Below are 15,946 nucleotides of genomic sequence, written 5' to 3'. Positions count from 1 at the left end.
CGTATAGGGATTGGGGTTCATTGTTGTTGTAAACATTATCTGAAATATACTATATAAAATATTTACTAGTGTTTTCAAAACCATCAAAAGTTTTATAACTCAGACTCTCAGAGCATTTGTGTAAGTTTCTGTCATTTATATATTATAATTATAATTATTATTTTGGGTAATAGAACCAACATGTATAATTGTCAACTGGGTACAACCAAAAAGAGGATAACACAAAAATGTTAGATATCTTAATCCTTTTGGGATGGTTTATGTATGTTTAATGTTTAAATTTACATTTCGATAACTTTATGCAGCTGAAAAGTATGCAGTTAGATATTTTGAAAAACGTATGAGCCACTGACTTTTAACTTTTAACTTTATACGAGTAATTTTCATGTGGAAGAAACAAAAATGGTAGCGTGGATAAAAATGGAACAAGGATACCATAATATAGGCCCCGGAGTTAAATAAAGTATGATTGTGTTAGCTCACTTCTCTTGGGGTGAATACCAAGGTTCAAATCTTTGCACGGATGTTGTATCCCAAAGGCAGCTAGCCCATAGCCACAGCATGTAAACTCACCATGCCAGCGTTTCTTTTTTTTTTTTTGAAAGGTGAATTTCGCTTGAGAACTTCGTGTCGCGATTCGACAGCGGGAGGTCTAGCATACGTTGTCTTAACCGGGTTCGCGCTAGAGAGCTCCCTCGAAGTAGAAATGCATATTTCAAATACCCGATGGGGGGAAAACCCCCTACTAATCCGCCTGAAGGCACGAAGATCAATAGGGGTAAACCCTGCCCCCTTAAACTTGAACCTGGGTATACCCAAGCCAAGCCTTCATAGGAAGACTTCCTATGTACTTCCCAAGTCTTGAACCCAAGACCTCTTGCTTGTAAGGTAAGTGTTCAACAACTTGAACTAACTAGGAAGTATGTATTGTTATTAAGCCTTGTAGCTATGGTTACTGACTAAAACGTGTGTGATGCATTTCAGATCCAAGTATACAAGTACTTACCAGAACGAGAAATATAACTCACAGAACAATCATAATTCCTTTTTCAATTTGCTGCTATTGATACTATACAAGAATTCCCATGAACGCATAAGCAAACCATTACAAGAGGAAAAAAATAACTTACTCAGTTTGAGAAATGCTTGCAACCATGTGTCCAATAGCATCCTCAAGGTGTAAAAAGTGAGTCAAGAATTCACCATGAAGAGCGGAATAATCTAATTGACTTTGCCTCCATAAAGTAATCCCATTAGCAACTATCCTCAAGCCATTCTGCAACAATGAAACTCCTTCACATATATCATCTGGATGTTTTCTTTTCTTATTGGTTTGTGTTGTATCATCTATCTCCATGGCATCACTATCAATGATTATCATCTTTTGGATCCTTTGTTTTAGCATTAGACCTTCTCTAGAGAGCAGCACAAGCTCGTTTATACCAGGGGTAGTTTTGACGATAGCTGCGTCCTTTTCAAAGAATACTTTAAACTCATCCATAAAGCTTCCCTCATGCAAATCAACTCCCGACTTCAAATCAAATGACAGCGCTGCATCTTCTGGTACAAACCTCCATAACTCATTGCAACTAGTGCGTGCAGAAAAATACCCAAATGCTGTAAGTGCTAAATGAACCAAGGCCCAGTGCCGCTCTTTCAATAGCAAGTGAAACAGCTGCCATGAAGCCGAAACCTTCAAATTATTATGAGTCTCTTCAAATTCGATATGACCAAGTCCTGCCACAAAAGCAGCTAAATTTGGTTTGCATTTTGACAATCCAGTATCTTTGACAGCAGAATCTGAGATAAAAAGCCTTTGAAGCTCCAAAATTATTTTTTCCATTTCATCATATGCATATATATGCTTCATGCTAGAGATGATCCCTAAAGTTTCACTAAGAAGCTTAAGGTACTGGTCTTTTGAGGTGTCACTAGTATTGTCATATTTATGGATGATATCACTCAATAGCTTTAATGTTTTCAATTCTGTGTCTGATATATTCACTTGCCTGCAGAACACACAAGGGAGAAAATATAATATCAGAAAGTAATCAAGACTTATAATATATAATTTGCTAATTTCATATATATATGTAACCAACATTCGATAATGTACTACTTTCTCATACTTAAAAGGATACAACCTTTCAATTACAAAACTATGTAAGGTTGGCGTGGCTAAAAATTGACATTTCTGCATTTACACCCAATATACCAAGTTTACCAGCTAGTCTGCCTAGTCATAAGGAAATATTACGTAGGATGTTGTGGAAAGGAGAAAAGGGAAATGTGAAAGACTTCCTATGTTTGTTAGCACTATAGAATGGAAATGGGAGAGGAGATGCAGGAATGACTTCCATTCTCTATAGATTGGAGATAATGGTGAGAATGGAATCTTTGTTTATTTGAATTTTTGTAGTTTTGATGGAGTTTTATATATTTATTTTAATTATTTATTAAAAGATAAAGTAATTAAGTTGTGTACTTTTTTTCCTTATTCATATTGTTTACTCTTTTGTATTTCTCATATGTAAATTCTCTGTTTGTAGTTTTGTACTAACAACAGAATATACTCTCTTTCCAAATACTCTTTTCTTTCCCACTATTTTCATTCTCTATTAACATTTCTATCCTCTATGATTCCCTCCTACCAAACACTCCCTAATACCCTTTAAAAAAAGATAATATCATACTATCCAGAAGAAAAAAAATTACAGGGAATTTTGTTATCTTTATTCAGTGAGCCCTTTGTTAAAGAACATTTTACTGGATTGTTCAGGTTCACATACAAAACCAAATTCTGCTTCCAGCCAAATTTCATGAAGCATATATGATTCATTAGGTTGCATTATTAGATTACATGTAAACAGGAAAAAATCTACAGTTACTTACAGAAACTGCAGTGCGGCAGACATGGCAAAAACTGGTGCACCAAACATACCATTTTTGCATCTTGATATGTCATCATCGAATGCATCAATAAAGCAAAAATACTCGGTCACTATTCTTTGTTTAGCAGCACTCCTGACCTTATCTGAAAGAGAATTCAGTGGGAATCCTTCCATGAGCAATGCTACACACATAACAGAGGATATATTGGAAACGTTGGTGTTGATGATGAAATTGAAAAATCTATCTGCCATGCATTGTGAACCATGCTTAACGAACATACAGATCGATCTTGCAAGTTTTCGAAGAATGCTACAGGGATTTAGCACTGATTCCCAAGAAGCTGTGGTTTTCAGTAGCATGCACAATTTATCAACGATGTCATTCCTCATGCCGGTTTCAGCATTGCGAATCATGAAGGACCAAAGTTCCATTATAACCTCCCAGCATAGATGGTGTGGATGAAAGAAATTTTCAAGCAAGAACGACTCCACTTCTCCCCAAAGTACAGTTGAAGAAGCTACAAGCATGAAAGTTTTCATTGAGTGTATAATAGAAGAAAACATATTCTGATGACCCAGACCATGTAATAGAGGTACTGGCACAGCAAGAATACATGAATAAACATCTTCATCTATAAGAATACTCAATAGCCATTCCAGCTTTTTGGCAATCTCGAGTTTCACATCATCCTCTAGATCAGGAGCACTTCTCAGAAGATTAACAAATAAGGCCACACGACCAATTAACAGTAGCTTTGACTCTTGCATAGAAGCACAAGTCAAAGAAAATATCAGATCCATTGATTTGTCACCTCCAGTAACAAAACTTGACTCAGTAATATCACTAAACACCCAATTAAGAATTTGGCATTTATGCTGGTGTTCCAATTGAGCTGAATTTAACAAGGAGTTGAGCAGATGAATTGATGTTGGCTCCAGAAGTTCTGCCAGAGCCTCACTTGCAGATTTTAGAAGCTCTTCTTTGCCCAAAAAGATCCGAAAGGTTAAGATCACAAGAATGCAAAGTACTATATCTCTAGATATTGAAAATGCTTGAGATGGGTAATGAGAAATTATTCTTGCAGCATTAATCAAGTAAAATTTAACTGGAATGAATACTCTTTTAGCTTCAGCCATAGAGACCGGCTCGATCAACGTTGACCAGGTTTGACTTGCCTGACTCAGAGCTCCTCTGGCCAATGAAATAAGAGACAGAATAATCTCTGCTATGTTTATCTTTACTGCTAGATCCCCCTTGCATAGCTGTAACAGCATAACGACTCCTTTCCAGGACAAATTTAGTACCGCAACTAAATCTCCACCAGCATTAGCAGCAAGGATGCCCAAATCAGCCAAATTTTCGATAGCACATTTTGTTATATTGATAACATGATTCACATTGTTTGACCCTTTGACTTCAGTGTGTACATCCTTTTCGGTTCCGGCATCATCATCCAACTTCACATTGTTGCAGTATGCTTTGCATAGACATATAACGGCATCAAGAACCACTTGTGACGCCTTTAATACTTCTGAACCATATGTATGAATTTTCTGTCACAATGATGAATGATCATATAGTTATTTAATTTTTTTTTGGAAAGATCATATAGTTATTTAATAGCTAACAATCTTGAATTGCAATGGAAGATAGGGTTCATAGGAAGAAGGATTGATATCCTTCCTTAATCACTAACTCAATTACACTACTCAAAATATGTTGCAAGGATACGAATACAGGTTCCTAGATACTGGGATTCAAAACTTCTAAGGATATGTGAAGCGTTAATATATTGTCTATATACAACTTAAACAGCCAAATAGGTAAAAATATCTATTTCATGATGCAAAAAATAGACATGTAACATAACAACATACAAAAAATATTTATTTCATGATACATAAAATGTTCACTATGTTGTTGATTTGCTTAGCTTGTCCATATTGGCCACCACTTAAGAAAAAGAGGTGACATAATGTCATCATGTTTTCCTCTTCCCCAATCCCAATCCCAAACCTAAGTTTGTTTTTAATTAGCCATTGTAACTAATCACAGAAACAGAAAACGTTTCATCTCTTTTTTGGTATAAAGAAGGGTAATGTCATAAGGTAGCAATATGCTTTGAGGGAATGTCCATCTAGGTAGATACTAAGTTTTTATTGTCCGTTAAGGTAGACTTAAGTTAAAACTTTGTTTGAACGACTATAGCCTAGTTTTTACCAGTGTAACAATGGACCCACGCATATAAGTTATCTTCTGCCACATCTCCCATTTTACTGGTTATAATGGTAAAAATTAAGCTTTAATTGGTGACATAAACACATAATTACCTAGATGGTCATAACAAGATATAATTACCAAAATAGACAATCCATTAAAGTTTATTGCTACTTTATGACATTCAAAATTTGATCAGGCATATCCCCATCTTGTATCTTTGTTAATTCATGGTGTACATCATAGGTAAAACAAAATGCTTCCCCATGTACACATACAAATCATGCTTGCATAATAACATCTATATATGAAGAATATCAGATGATTAATTGCAGATGTAAAATTTTGAACGTAGTCACCTTAACCTCTTGTATCGAGTCTTTTGTCAAAGATAAGAGTTCTGAAATGAATGTTTCAACAATGGACATTAACTCCTTCTCTGTGGCAACTGGACACCTAGCCAAAGATGATGAAACATCTGCCGAATGGCTTAACATATCCAAGAGTACCTAGAAACAAAAGGTGGTTTTTTCATTAACCTTTAATAGCTTTAAGACAGATAAATGATATCACCACGGCTAGGATAGAACTAAGAATCAGATTTGGATCATAAACTGCAGTTTATGCCAAGAAAATACAAAGCATTTTAGAAAGAAAAAAAAAATGTAAAAGGGAAAGAGAAGGTTGAGCTGGTCAAATAAATGTCACATTGTCACCTGGAAAAAAAGACCATAATGTTCGTCTTCTTGAGAATCACCGGTGGACATAAGTGTCATCTTCATGTGTTTTCTACACCATATGCTTGCCTTATATAAATATGAAAAGCAGCTTAGTCTAGAGCGTGTGATTAACGAGTGCAAAAGCAAAGGACTGATTACCTTAGTTCCTAAAGGAAGAAACTGAGTCGGGCATTTGGATATATCTGATTCTAGGTAAGTGGTAGCCACTTGCAATATAGTTTTGTTTAACATGCACTGGGATACATCGAGGCATGTGAAGTCTTCCCAGAATGCCTAGCTGAAGTTAAGGTGACATTGGGAAAAGGCAGAGCGCATGGGACAATAAAAGTTAAATGTTGGTCGGAGTTAAGGACATGGGGGGATCCTAGAAATATAACGACTCGCAATCAAAACAATAAGATGCATATATCTATATATAAAGTCTGATTAGAGAAGACTATAGTTCCACAGCAGCATGTTAATTAAGGTCGTACTGATTGGGAGAGGCTTAAAATGCATACACACACTAAGGAGGAGACCAAAAGCATGGACATGAAAGGATACGCTTAGGAATTGGAGTATAGAATCTGCATCCGTTACCTCAAACTCCCCAAGTTGGGATATTAGTTGAGTACGCCTCTCGACCACCTATTTAATAAATCACAACAACAATTAGGACTGACTACAAAATGATCTCCTGTATAATATACTCAATTAGAAGATCAAGTAACCAATTATTAAAAAAAAAAGCAGCAATTATTCTGTAACTGATTTCTAAGTAATCCAAAAGAAATTGGGGACTAAAAATTAGGGCACAATGGAAGTTAGAAAAATAAGAAGAAAAGGTACATCCGAAGCTTTAATGGTATCGAGTAAGCTCTGGAGCTCGTTTTCCGAGGCCTTTCTCCTCTTCATTATCTTCTTCTTCTTCTTCTTCTAATCAATCAAATCAATGTGTTTGTTGTATCTATCTGTACTGTAATTTTCAGTCTCAATTTTTCCCGCCTGTAAACTTTTATTGGAGCCCAAATGAAAAACTATGCTGTTAAGACACTTCTACCCTCGTTCGTGGTGTTGTTTTGTTTATATCATTATACACTTTCATTATCACTTTTACCCTCTCAATCTTCATTTTAATCCATCACTGAGAAAGATATATACGATACTTTCATAAGTTTTATTCAACACAAATATAATTATTTAAGATTTAAGTTATAAATGCTAGACTTGAAAATTCAAAACATAACATTTATATTAACACCAAAAAAATATTTTCTTTTCTATTTTTCTATTATTTGACATGTTTTACCTATCAATTTTCTTTATTTATAACTTTTTTTCTAATGGTATTATTTATTTAGCTATATATGAGAAAAATGAGTTTTTCGTTATAATGTATCATTGTATCTAAGTTTAAATATAAAAACTCCTCACATACGGATTTTTTAATATTCATTTTATAATGAATAATGATTAAGTATCATGTTTTTTATTGATTAAAATAGTAAGATATGATGTGATAAAGTTAATGACAGCATTATATTCCCACGAGATGTGTATTTACCCTGGTGGCATGAGTATAGATCTCTACCCCGTTTTTGTGAATGACTTTAAATATAGCCCGAAATCTTCAACTTAAATATGTGACTTGAACAAATTTGTGGATTGGACTTGAACAAGTTCGTGGGCTTGAAAAACTTCACACGAATTTGTAATTCGTGATGACATCATCAAGAGCTTAATCGCAATACATGATGACTTTGGCACAGACTTATAGTTCTTAATGACGTCATCTTTGTTCTAAAACGCGTCACTTCAACGGCATATAAAATTGCATTGCAATAGACAGTAATATGTGCATAGAAATTGCACCAACAAAATAAAATAGCTTACTCCCAGTTCATTTGTAAAAGATGGGTGAAAGGGTAGATGAAAAGATATGATAAATCCGTGAATTGATAAGGATAGTTAGTGAAAATGATAAGTGAAAAGATGTGGGTGATAGTATTCGATGTGAAATAGATAATGTGGGGTCTATTATGGGTATTAAATTTAAAAGTGAATAGTTAAAGTAAAAAAAAAAGTAAAATAGATAAGAAAATGATGTTGACTTGGTAAAAAAAAGCTTAAGTGAAAAATTGAACGTTTATGAATGGAATCTCATTTCCTTCCAAACTCCATTTTTCCATTTCTATCGAGCTCTTTATTAATACGTGTACTTTTTCCCATTACATTTTTACTTTAAAGGAGCTTTACCTAACAGGCCCTTTAGTTCCTACAAAATCTCAAATATTCTCTATAAATTTCATTCCTCCTTTCAACAGCCGAAGACCATGAGCAATATTTTTATGGTACAATTGTGTATAGCACATGTATCTTTGTGTAAAACAAAGATGTATTGAGTGACTGATGTGAGTAGAGATGTGCACGGGTCAAAACCCGGGCCGACCGTCCAACCCGTGACCCACGAATGCACTAAAAACGTGACCCGTGACCCGACCCGTTAGTGTTTCGGACGGGTCGGTTCACGGGTTTCGGTCCAAATGCTCATCCCTAGATGTGAGAGTGAAAATATAAATTATTTTAATTTATATCCTTTTAACCGTCATAAGAGCAATCAAAGTGGATTCGTTCCCACTCGTTCCCATGTTCGTCCATCAGTGGAGGACGAGTGCACACCGGTGTGCAAGCTCGTCGTTGGTTCGTTTTCGAGTGATCCGTTCCCATAGAGACGGGTAAATGTTTCCTTTTTTTTAATTGGTGTCTCAAATTTGAAAAAATAAACCGTTGGCTCCATCTCAAACCTCTTCATCACATGCATGCAACGGTCACATTGACCATCTTCTCCAACATGAACTAGACAATATATATACATATGTATATACTGTGAGCCCGCATATATATCTATCTCTATACTAAATTTCTCCAAAACAACACCCACTTTAACCATACAAAATGTCTAGGAACTTTAGCAACCAATGGGGTGATGACTTCTTTAACGCGGCGCTTAACTACTCGCCCATCAACTTGTCGGCTCCATCTCAAGTATCTCACACCTCACCATCCACACCACAATATCCACCACACATATCATCACCAAACGATTATCAATACCTACAATGGCTACACTATAAACAATGGGTATCCCAACAACAATACCCGTCAACACAACTGCCACCACAAGTCGCAACCCAACCACCACCACAGCCACCACCAGTCAATGCACCGGAGCCTTCCCAACCAAAAAGGAAAGTCAAACAAATGGCAAGCCGCAAAAAGGGAGTTGCAGTCGAGCCATCACAAGACTCGAAGAAAGCTTGGACCGAGTTGGAGATGAAGATTCTGACCGAGTGTTGGCTCGATGCATCTGAGGATCCAGATTTTGGGAATGATCGAAATGGTGATATTTTCTAGGATACAGTGATTGAGAACTACAATGCACAAGTGGAATATCAAAGAAACAAGAATCAAATGACGTCGAAATGGAGGAAGATTCGAGCCTAAGTTGCCAAGTTCAATGCCATTTAGTCCAAGTACGATGATAACCGAATTAGCGGAGAAAACGACACCCAAGTGATGGAAGAGGCGCGGGCTGCCTACAAAGAGGAAGTTGGGGTCGCGTTTAACATGTATGATTGTTGGTTACTTTTGAAGGACAAGCCGTTGATTCTCGCGCCTTCCGCTGTGGATGTTTTGGGTCGTAACATGAAAAACAGGAGACCGGGAGTTGTGGATGTTGACACTGATGAGGATGTTTTCGCTTATGCACCCATCGATCTTGGAACCGAAAATGAACTTTTCGGCCCCAACCCGTATGCGCGTCCAACTAAAGCAAAGACTCCCCGCACTTCCGCTTCTTCCGATGCAGGCTCAGCTCAGTCATCATCACCATCCGACATCGCAGCCCGACTCGAGAGGCATTGTAACACCAAACAGGATGTCATGGAGTCCCAGAAGGAGTCACTAGCTTGGATCCGCGAGGAAGAAACGAAAAGGACGATGTATTCAACACTTTCTTTCATGGGGACGACCGAGTTGGACGAGGAGGAGAAGAGGTTCATCAAGGACGCGAAGAAGAAGTTGATGGCAGAGTATACACCGATCATCTGAGGTCCCGGCGGTGTTTAGTTGGTTTTTGTAGATGCAGATTCGTTGTGACAATCGCAACATAGATTTGATTATCATTTATGTTTTTAGGAACTTGTGTGTAATCATTTAGATAAGAACTTGTGTTGATATTTAATGATTACGTTTGAACTTCAATATTATATCTGTTAATGTTTTGTATTGTGTTTGTGTGTTATATATTGTTTTGCAGGTACAAGAACATAAAATCAAGGTTTATAAGTGTCGTAGAACACTTAAACGATGATTGGATGTTATGTACAAGCCAAACGAAGTCAAACAAAGAGTCAAAGGCACGTCCCTCGTGCTGACGTCATCAGCATGAAGGATTACCCTCGTGCTGACGTCAGCACAAGGTAGATTGGCTAATTGTTATTTCGAGCCTAATTACGCGATTAAGGCCGAAGCCCACACAACCCAATATCAACTAGTATAAATACAAGACCTAATCTACGAAATTAGGTTAATGATTGACGAATTTTTGAGAGATATTCACGAATTTACGAGCTAAGGTTAATTGTTCCTTCGTGTGTTCTTCTACACGAACCACAAGCCTTGTGCATCTCCTTGGGTTGGTTAATTACTTATTAATCAACAAAAGGCAATAGCTATCTAGTTATCTCAAGAGGATTCCGCACTCTTGACATAACGAATCACATCTTATTACGATCCACGCAACGATAGGGCACCTTACAGTTTTTTAATTGGTTTAATATGTTGTTTTAATTATTATTATGTAGCGGACAATTTCATTTTAATTTTCTAGTTTAATGTGTGTTGTAATTTTTTTTATATTTTGTTATTAATTTTTATGAATAAAGTATGTTTTTTTTAATTAATTGAATGTTTTTTCTAAGTTTTTTTTATATATATTATGTATTTTTAGTTGTTTAAAAATAAATAAATGGTAGGTCTTAGACTAGTTTTGGCATTGTGCGTGTTTTAAAGGATTTGTCCTTGGTGAGTCTTTGAGTTGATATGGTGCTGACAGGCTTAGAGGATGAGTATCTCCCACCGTGAATGCTCTAAGAATTTGCATTCATTTTTGACCTTTTTTTCGTGTCGTTTTATACAATTCAAAAATGGCAGCATCATATCGTAGTTGAGTTCAAAAGATGGGACATATAGATATGCATCCACAACAACATACGCCCACATACGTTGACTGCCATCACTGTTTAACTAGGGTCCTTATATAGTTACGGTAACTAGTAAGTACTAAGTACACAAAACATCCCATACCACGTACGTACCATCTATCAATCGTAGTGTAACATGAAGAAAAAATAGAAGAACAAGGTACAAAAACCAAACAGCCAACAATATATATGTTGTCGAAATTCTGGATCTCAGATGGTCCTTTCCCAAAAACATTATTGAAGTCACCAACCTAAAAATTAAGGGGCAACATATATAAAATACACACACAAATTAAAACAAGAATATAACAAGAATAATGAAGGACTCAGACATAACATAATATGATAATATTCTACTTTAATTAATTTAAGGTGTACGTTATATATCTCATACTAATATTCTAATTTACGGGTTGCAACTATAATATCTGCTTATTACAGCTGCTTTTATTCTGCCTTAAAACCATGTCGTCTCACTAGATTTACTAAAATATTGAAGTGATAACATGATCATAACCACAAATTAAAACATGCATATATGGTACGTAGCCATCTATCATAATTAAGAGTACAAACATATTGAAATGATCGATAACCACAAACTAACTAAAATATTGAAGTGATAGCCATCATAAGAGTACGTGCAACATGATAACCCACAAATTAGTTAATTAAAACATGAAAACAGAAATTGAAGTGATGTAAATTGTAAAGCTAGCTAGCTAGTGGAAGGAGATCGATATGAACAACGTACAATGATATATATGGAGATGTGTACGTGAGATTGCAATTAATTAACTAATGGCTTAATTTGATTCAGTTTTTTAGTTTCTATTTGTTTAATTTGGTCATAATCGTTTATTAGTCGAGTCCTTGTTTGTCGTCGATCATGTATATGAATTAATCCATGTATATTACTAGCTAGCTTGTATAATTAATTCTTCAATGTTGTTATAAAAATTAAAAAAAAAAAGAAAAAGATCAAAAACATACAGATCGATAATAATATATTAGGTAGAAAAAAACAAACCAAAATAACGAGGGAGCGGAGCGGAGGTACAATTAATTATACCGACGACACGACATTCTTAAATCAAACTAAAAGACGGACCGACCATGCAGAAACGCAAAAGATGACATCGTAGTACGTACTACACCAGTAATTAACTTAGCTAGAAAATCAAAATGATGAAACAAACAAAAGCTAATTAATTAAAGACATGCATGCATGCAATCATGATATTATCTTAATTAATAATACGAACTGATCAGTACGTAATTTGGTAGGTCCACTACGTACTGCATGCTACTCCAACTGATGGATGGAATTAAGGAACAATGATGCCACCACCGATGCCGCCACCTTTGACTGCACCAACTCCCCCACCAAGTCCCCCCAGACCACCACCGGCACCGATACCACTAGCGCCCCCAAGACCACCTATGCCGGGAAGCCCACTAGCACCACCTACTCCCCCAAGTGTTGGGAGTACGCCCGCGTATCCACCAACACCCGCAAAACCACCCACGCCACCATACGCAATGAAGTTCTTCTCATCTTCAACCCCCTGCTGCTGCTTATTATTATTTGGTGCGGCGGTATCCACCACCTCCACGACGGCTGCCGGAGTTTTGTCACTTATTAGCGTGGTAGGTACGTTTCTTGCATTGCTAGTCTGCACAAAAAGAGCTGCAACTAGTAGTAGCAGTGCAACTGCTGCTACAAAACACGACGACCTGTTGGATGACAGGAAGAAGAAGGCCATATTTTGTTAATAATTAAGTTTGATCACGTACCGTCTAGCTAGCTATGGAATTACAATATATATATGTTTGATCGATGAGATAGATGGGGGTGGGGTGGTGGTGAAACTACGTACGCACGGTGGCTATTTATGGAGAAAAAAAGCTAGGGTGGTGGACAGCTGTACTTAATTGATCGAGTACTATACGTGAGTGAATTAAACGGCATGCATTTAATGTTTTTTTTTGTGTGTATTCAATTAAATTGATGCATATGATCCATTCAGTAGTGTTGCTTGCTTGCTTGCTTGCATGGGATCAGAGTTAGGTGCGGCAATATAATTTAAGACTCTCTATCAAAAGATGTGCAAAATTTATGATAGTAATTAAGTCAACCCCCCACCCCGCCCCTTGTTCTTAACGACACCTATCTCTATATATACACTCTACTACTATACATATGCATGCATGCATAATAATTCGACATCCATCGATCGTTCTACATATACACCACCAAGTTTAATTTGTAGATAGTTCCAACTTAACTCAGTCTCGTTCTACATATTATATTTCATCACTTAATTAAAAATTAGTGCAATTAAAAGGTATATAATTATCCTTTCAAAACTTTTCTTTAAAAAACACTCATTAAATTTCAAGGATATTATACTAATTTAAATTATTCGTTTGGTTAATTCAGCACACATAACAAACAACAATTATTTATTTATCGTCTTACTTGTCTCAGGCACACTAAATTCAAACACACACTTAATTCACACTATCACTTAATGGAAAAAAAAAGGGGCCCTAAATGTGTTATATGATCTATCCGGTGTGGAAGTAAACCAACAATTTTATTAGAAAATCAGAGAATTTCAAGTCCAGAACAAGGTACTTATTACTTATTTTGTAATTGTTATCTAATTAGGGTCAGCCGCTCCAGCCGTTCGGAACCCACAAACCATTCCGACTGGTGGTCAAAATTTCTTCGAATATGTCCTTGAATTTATTCGAGATGCGAGTAAAACTCAAATTGGAGAATAATATATCCTTGGTTTTTTTTATTGAAACTATGTTTTAATTATTTATATTTCTAATTGGGAGACCCCCTTTGTTTAATGATATCTCTATACTAAATAAAAGAGAATTGTCTTTTAAAAATATTTTTAGAAAAAATATGATTTGGCAAGTCTACACTTTTTTTAAAAGGTCTTTATTTTAATTATGATGTCATAAATAATTTACACTATTTTTAATTAAAAATAACTTACTAAATGCTTATTTAAAGTTCCTAATCTTTTATTGCAAACCTTTTATAATTATTATGTTATTCAATTCATCATCTACATATCAATTTATAATATATTAATAACAAAAATTACATGAATATTTTATAGTTTTATAATTTTAATTAAAACACCCGGGTTGAACTCGGGAAAATTCGCTAGTATATCTAATAAACAAAATCATTAAAGGTATATAAATCATTAATTACAAAACTTTGTAATCATTAATTACAATATTAAGATTTTTTTTAACTTAAAGATTAACTTTATATTAATTTATTTCAATTAATATAAAATTCACCTTTGAAGTTAAAAAACAAATATCATAAGTTTGTAACTAATGACTATTATAAATGATACGAAGTATATAGCAATAATATAATAAATAATAACAAATCAATACAACATCGGTTAATTCTTTTTAAAAATAAGTTACTAATTAATTAACATTGATATTCATATTATTTATATTAAACCTAAACTAATACTCCGTAACTATTTAACCTATAGGATGTTTTTCCTTCTATTCGTTTGCTTATATAAACAAAAAAGACAAATATTAATTTAATCATATTTATGTGGTGTATGTTATTTTCATAATTACATTAGAATTCGATTGATTAATATTGTTCGTTAAGTATTTTTCTTTTCATATAATAAGATTTACTTTACAATACATAGTTAATTTGTATATCGTAGGGATATTATAACTAAATTCTATTTTATATATTTGCCCATACAATTGTAAAGTTAAATATATACTACATCTTTTTCAAAACAAAACACTAAAGGGTGTTTGTTTCATTGGAATCCATTGGAATTCATATGAATTGTAATATAAATTCCATTCATTCTCTTGTTTGGTTGAAAAATCATTAGAATTGAAATCTAAAAAATTCCATCAAATTCGTTGAAATATGAAATTTACAATTCCATCATTAACATGATAGAATCTTCAAATATTTCAAGAAATTCACCCTTGTTTACCAAAATGTCCACTTACAATAAACATCAAAAATAAAAATAAAAATCTTCTCTTTTTGAAATCTGAAAAATAAAAAAGTCTTCGTTTTATGAAATCTGATTTGATGTCAGGTAAGGTATTAAGTTATTAACCACCACCACTGTTATTCCGGTCGCCACCATTTATTCCGTCAGCCATTGCCGTTGTTGGAGAAAAGGTATATGTGAGTTTGTTTGTATGCGAGAACAAAGGCAGAGAGTGTTTCTAGCTTCCTTTTTAGAGTTATATTGTTTTGGAACTTTTTATTGTTTGTGGGTTATTATGTGGGGTGAACATATTTGGTGGATTATTATGTGTGTGTGTCTAGTGTGCAGAAGAAAAGGGAGCGACGGCGTGTGTGAACAAAATACTCCGTAGTAGATTGGTGTGTTAAGAAAAAGACTATTATTATTATTATTATTATTATTATTATTATTATTATTATTATTATTATTATAATAAAAGGGTAATAGAAGTTAAATTTGTCATTTGACATAATATATATTTTAATTTCTTTAACCAAATTTTATTGAATTCTGTCCATTAAACATGTAACAAATTTCAAAACTTTTAAATTCTAATTCCATTAAATTCCAATTATATTGACGGATTCCAATTTTTTTAAAAACATTCTGCGAACTAAACTGGCCATAAGTTACCATTGGGCTTTAAGTATTTTTCCTTCCATATAATAAGATTCACTTTACAATATACTAGATGGATGCCCGCGCGATGCGTCGGCGATGATGATAGCGGTGTGACGGTAGAGGCAACGGGTGATGGTGACGACGAATAAGATGGGTTATCAATATCAATATG

At 34.7% G+C, this 15,946-nt stretch overlaps 2 protein-coding genes across 2 annotated transcripts; both read right to left on the bottom strand.

Moving 5' to 3' along the window:
• Window positions 1-1,002: 1,002 nt before the first annotated feature.
• Window positions 1,003-6,783, bottom strand: LOC122584783. Its single transcript, XM_043756842.1, has 7 exons — window positions 6,678-6,783; window positions 6,393-6,476; window positions 5,988-6,122; window positions 5,826-5,915; window positions 5,469-5,618; window positions 2,893-4,445; window positions 1,003-2,009 (listed from the first exon to the last, which is right to left on the bottom strand). Exons 1-7 carry the CDS (start codon window positions 6,741-6,743, stop codon window positions 1,127-1,129), a joined length of 2,961 nt encoding a protein of 986 aa, XP_043612777.1. The 5' UTR covers window positions 6,744-6,783; the 3' UTR covers window positions 1,003-1,126.
• Window positions 6,784-12,420: 5,637 nt separating this feature from the next.
• LOC122596551 (glycine-rich protein 5-like) lies at window positions 12,421-12,858 on the bottom strand. Its single transcript, XM_043769159.1, has one exon. It carries the CDS (start codon window positions 12,856-12,858, stop codon window positions 12,421-12,423), a length of 438 nt encoding a protein of 145 aa, XP_043625094.1.
• Between the last annotated feature and the right edge of the window lie 3,088 nt (window positions 12,859-15,946).

The sequence above is a fragment of the Erigeron canadensis genome, chromosome 1 (genome assembly GCF_010389155.1).
Source record: "Erigeron canadensis isolate Cc75 chromosome 1, C_canadensis_v1, whole genome shotgun sequence".
Classification (NCBI taxonomy): Eukaryota; Viridiplantae; Streptophyta; class Magnoliopsida; order Asterales; family Asteraceae; genus Erigeron; species Erigeron canadensis.
The sequence above is the reverse complement of the archived record's forward strand: the minus strand, read 5'-3'. Positions and strand labels throughout refer to the sequence as shown.

Coding starts and splice junctions, on each gene's coding strand:
- LOC122596551 (XM_043769159.1), bottom strand. CDS start 12,858: ATGGCCTTCTTCTTCCTGTCATCCAACAGGTCGTCGTGTTTTGTAGCA.
- LOC122584783 (XM_043756842.1), bottom strand. CDS start 6,743: ATGAAGAGGAGAAAGGCCTCGGAAAACGAGCTCCAGAGCTTACTCGAT. Junction 5,916..5,987: donor TTCTTCCTTTAGGAACTAAG/GTAATCAGTCCT, acceptor TATTTATATAAG/GCAAGCATATGGTGTAGAAA. Junction 4,446..5,468: donor ACTCGATACAAGAGGTTAAG/GTGACTACGTTC, acceptor TCATTGTGACAG/AAAATTCATACATATGGTTC.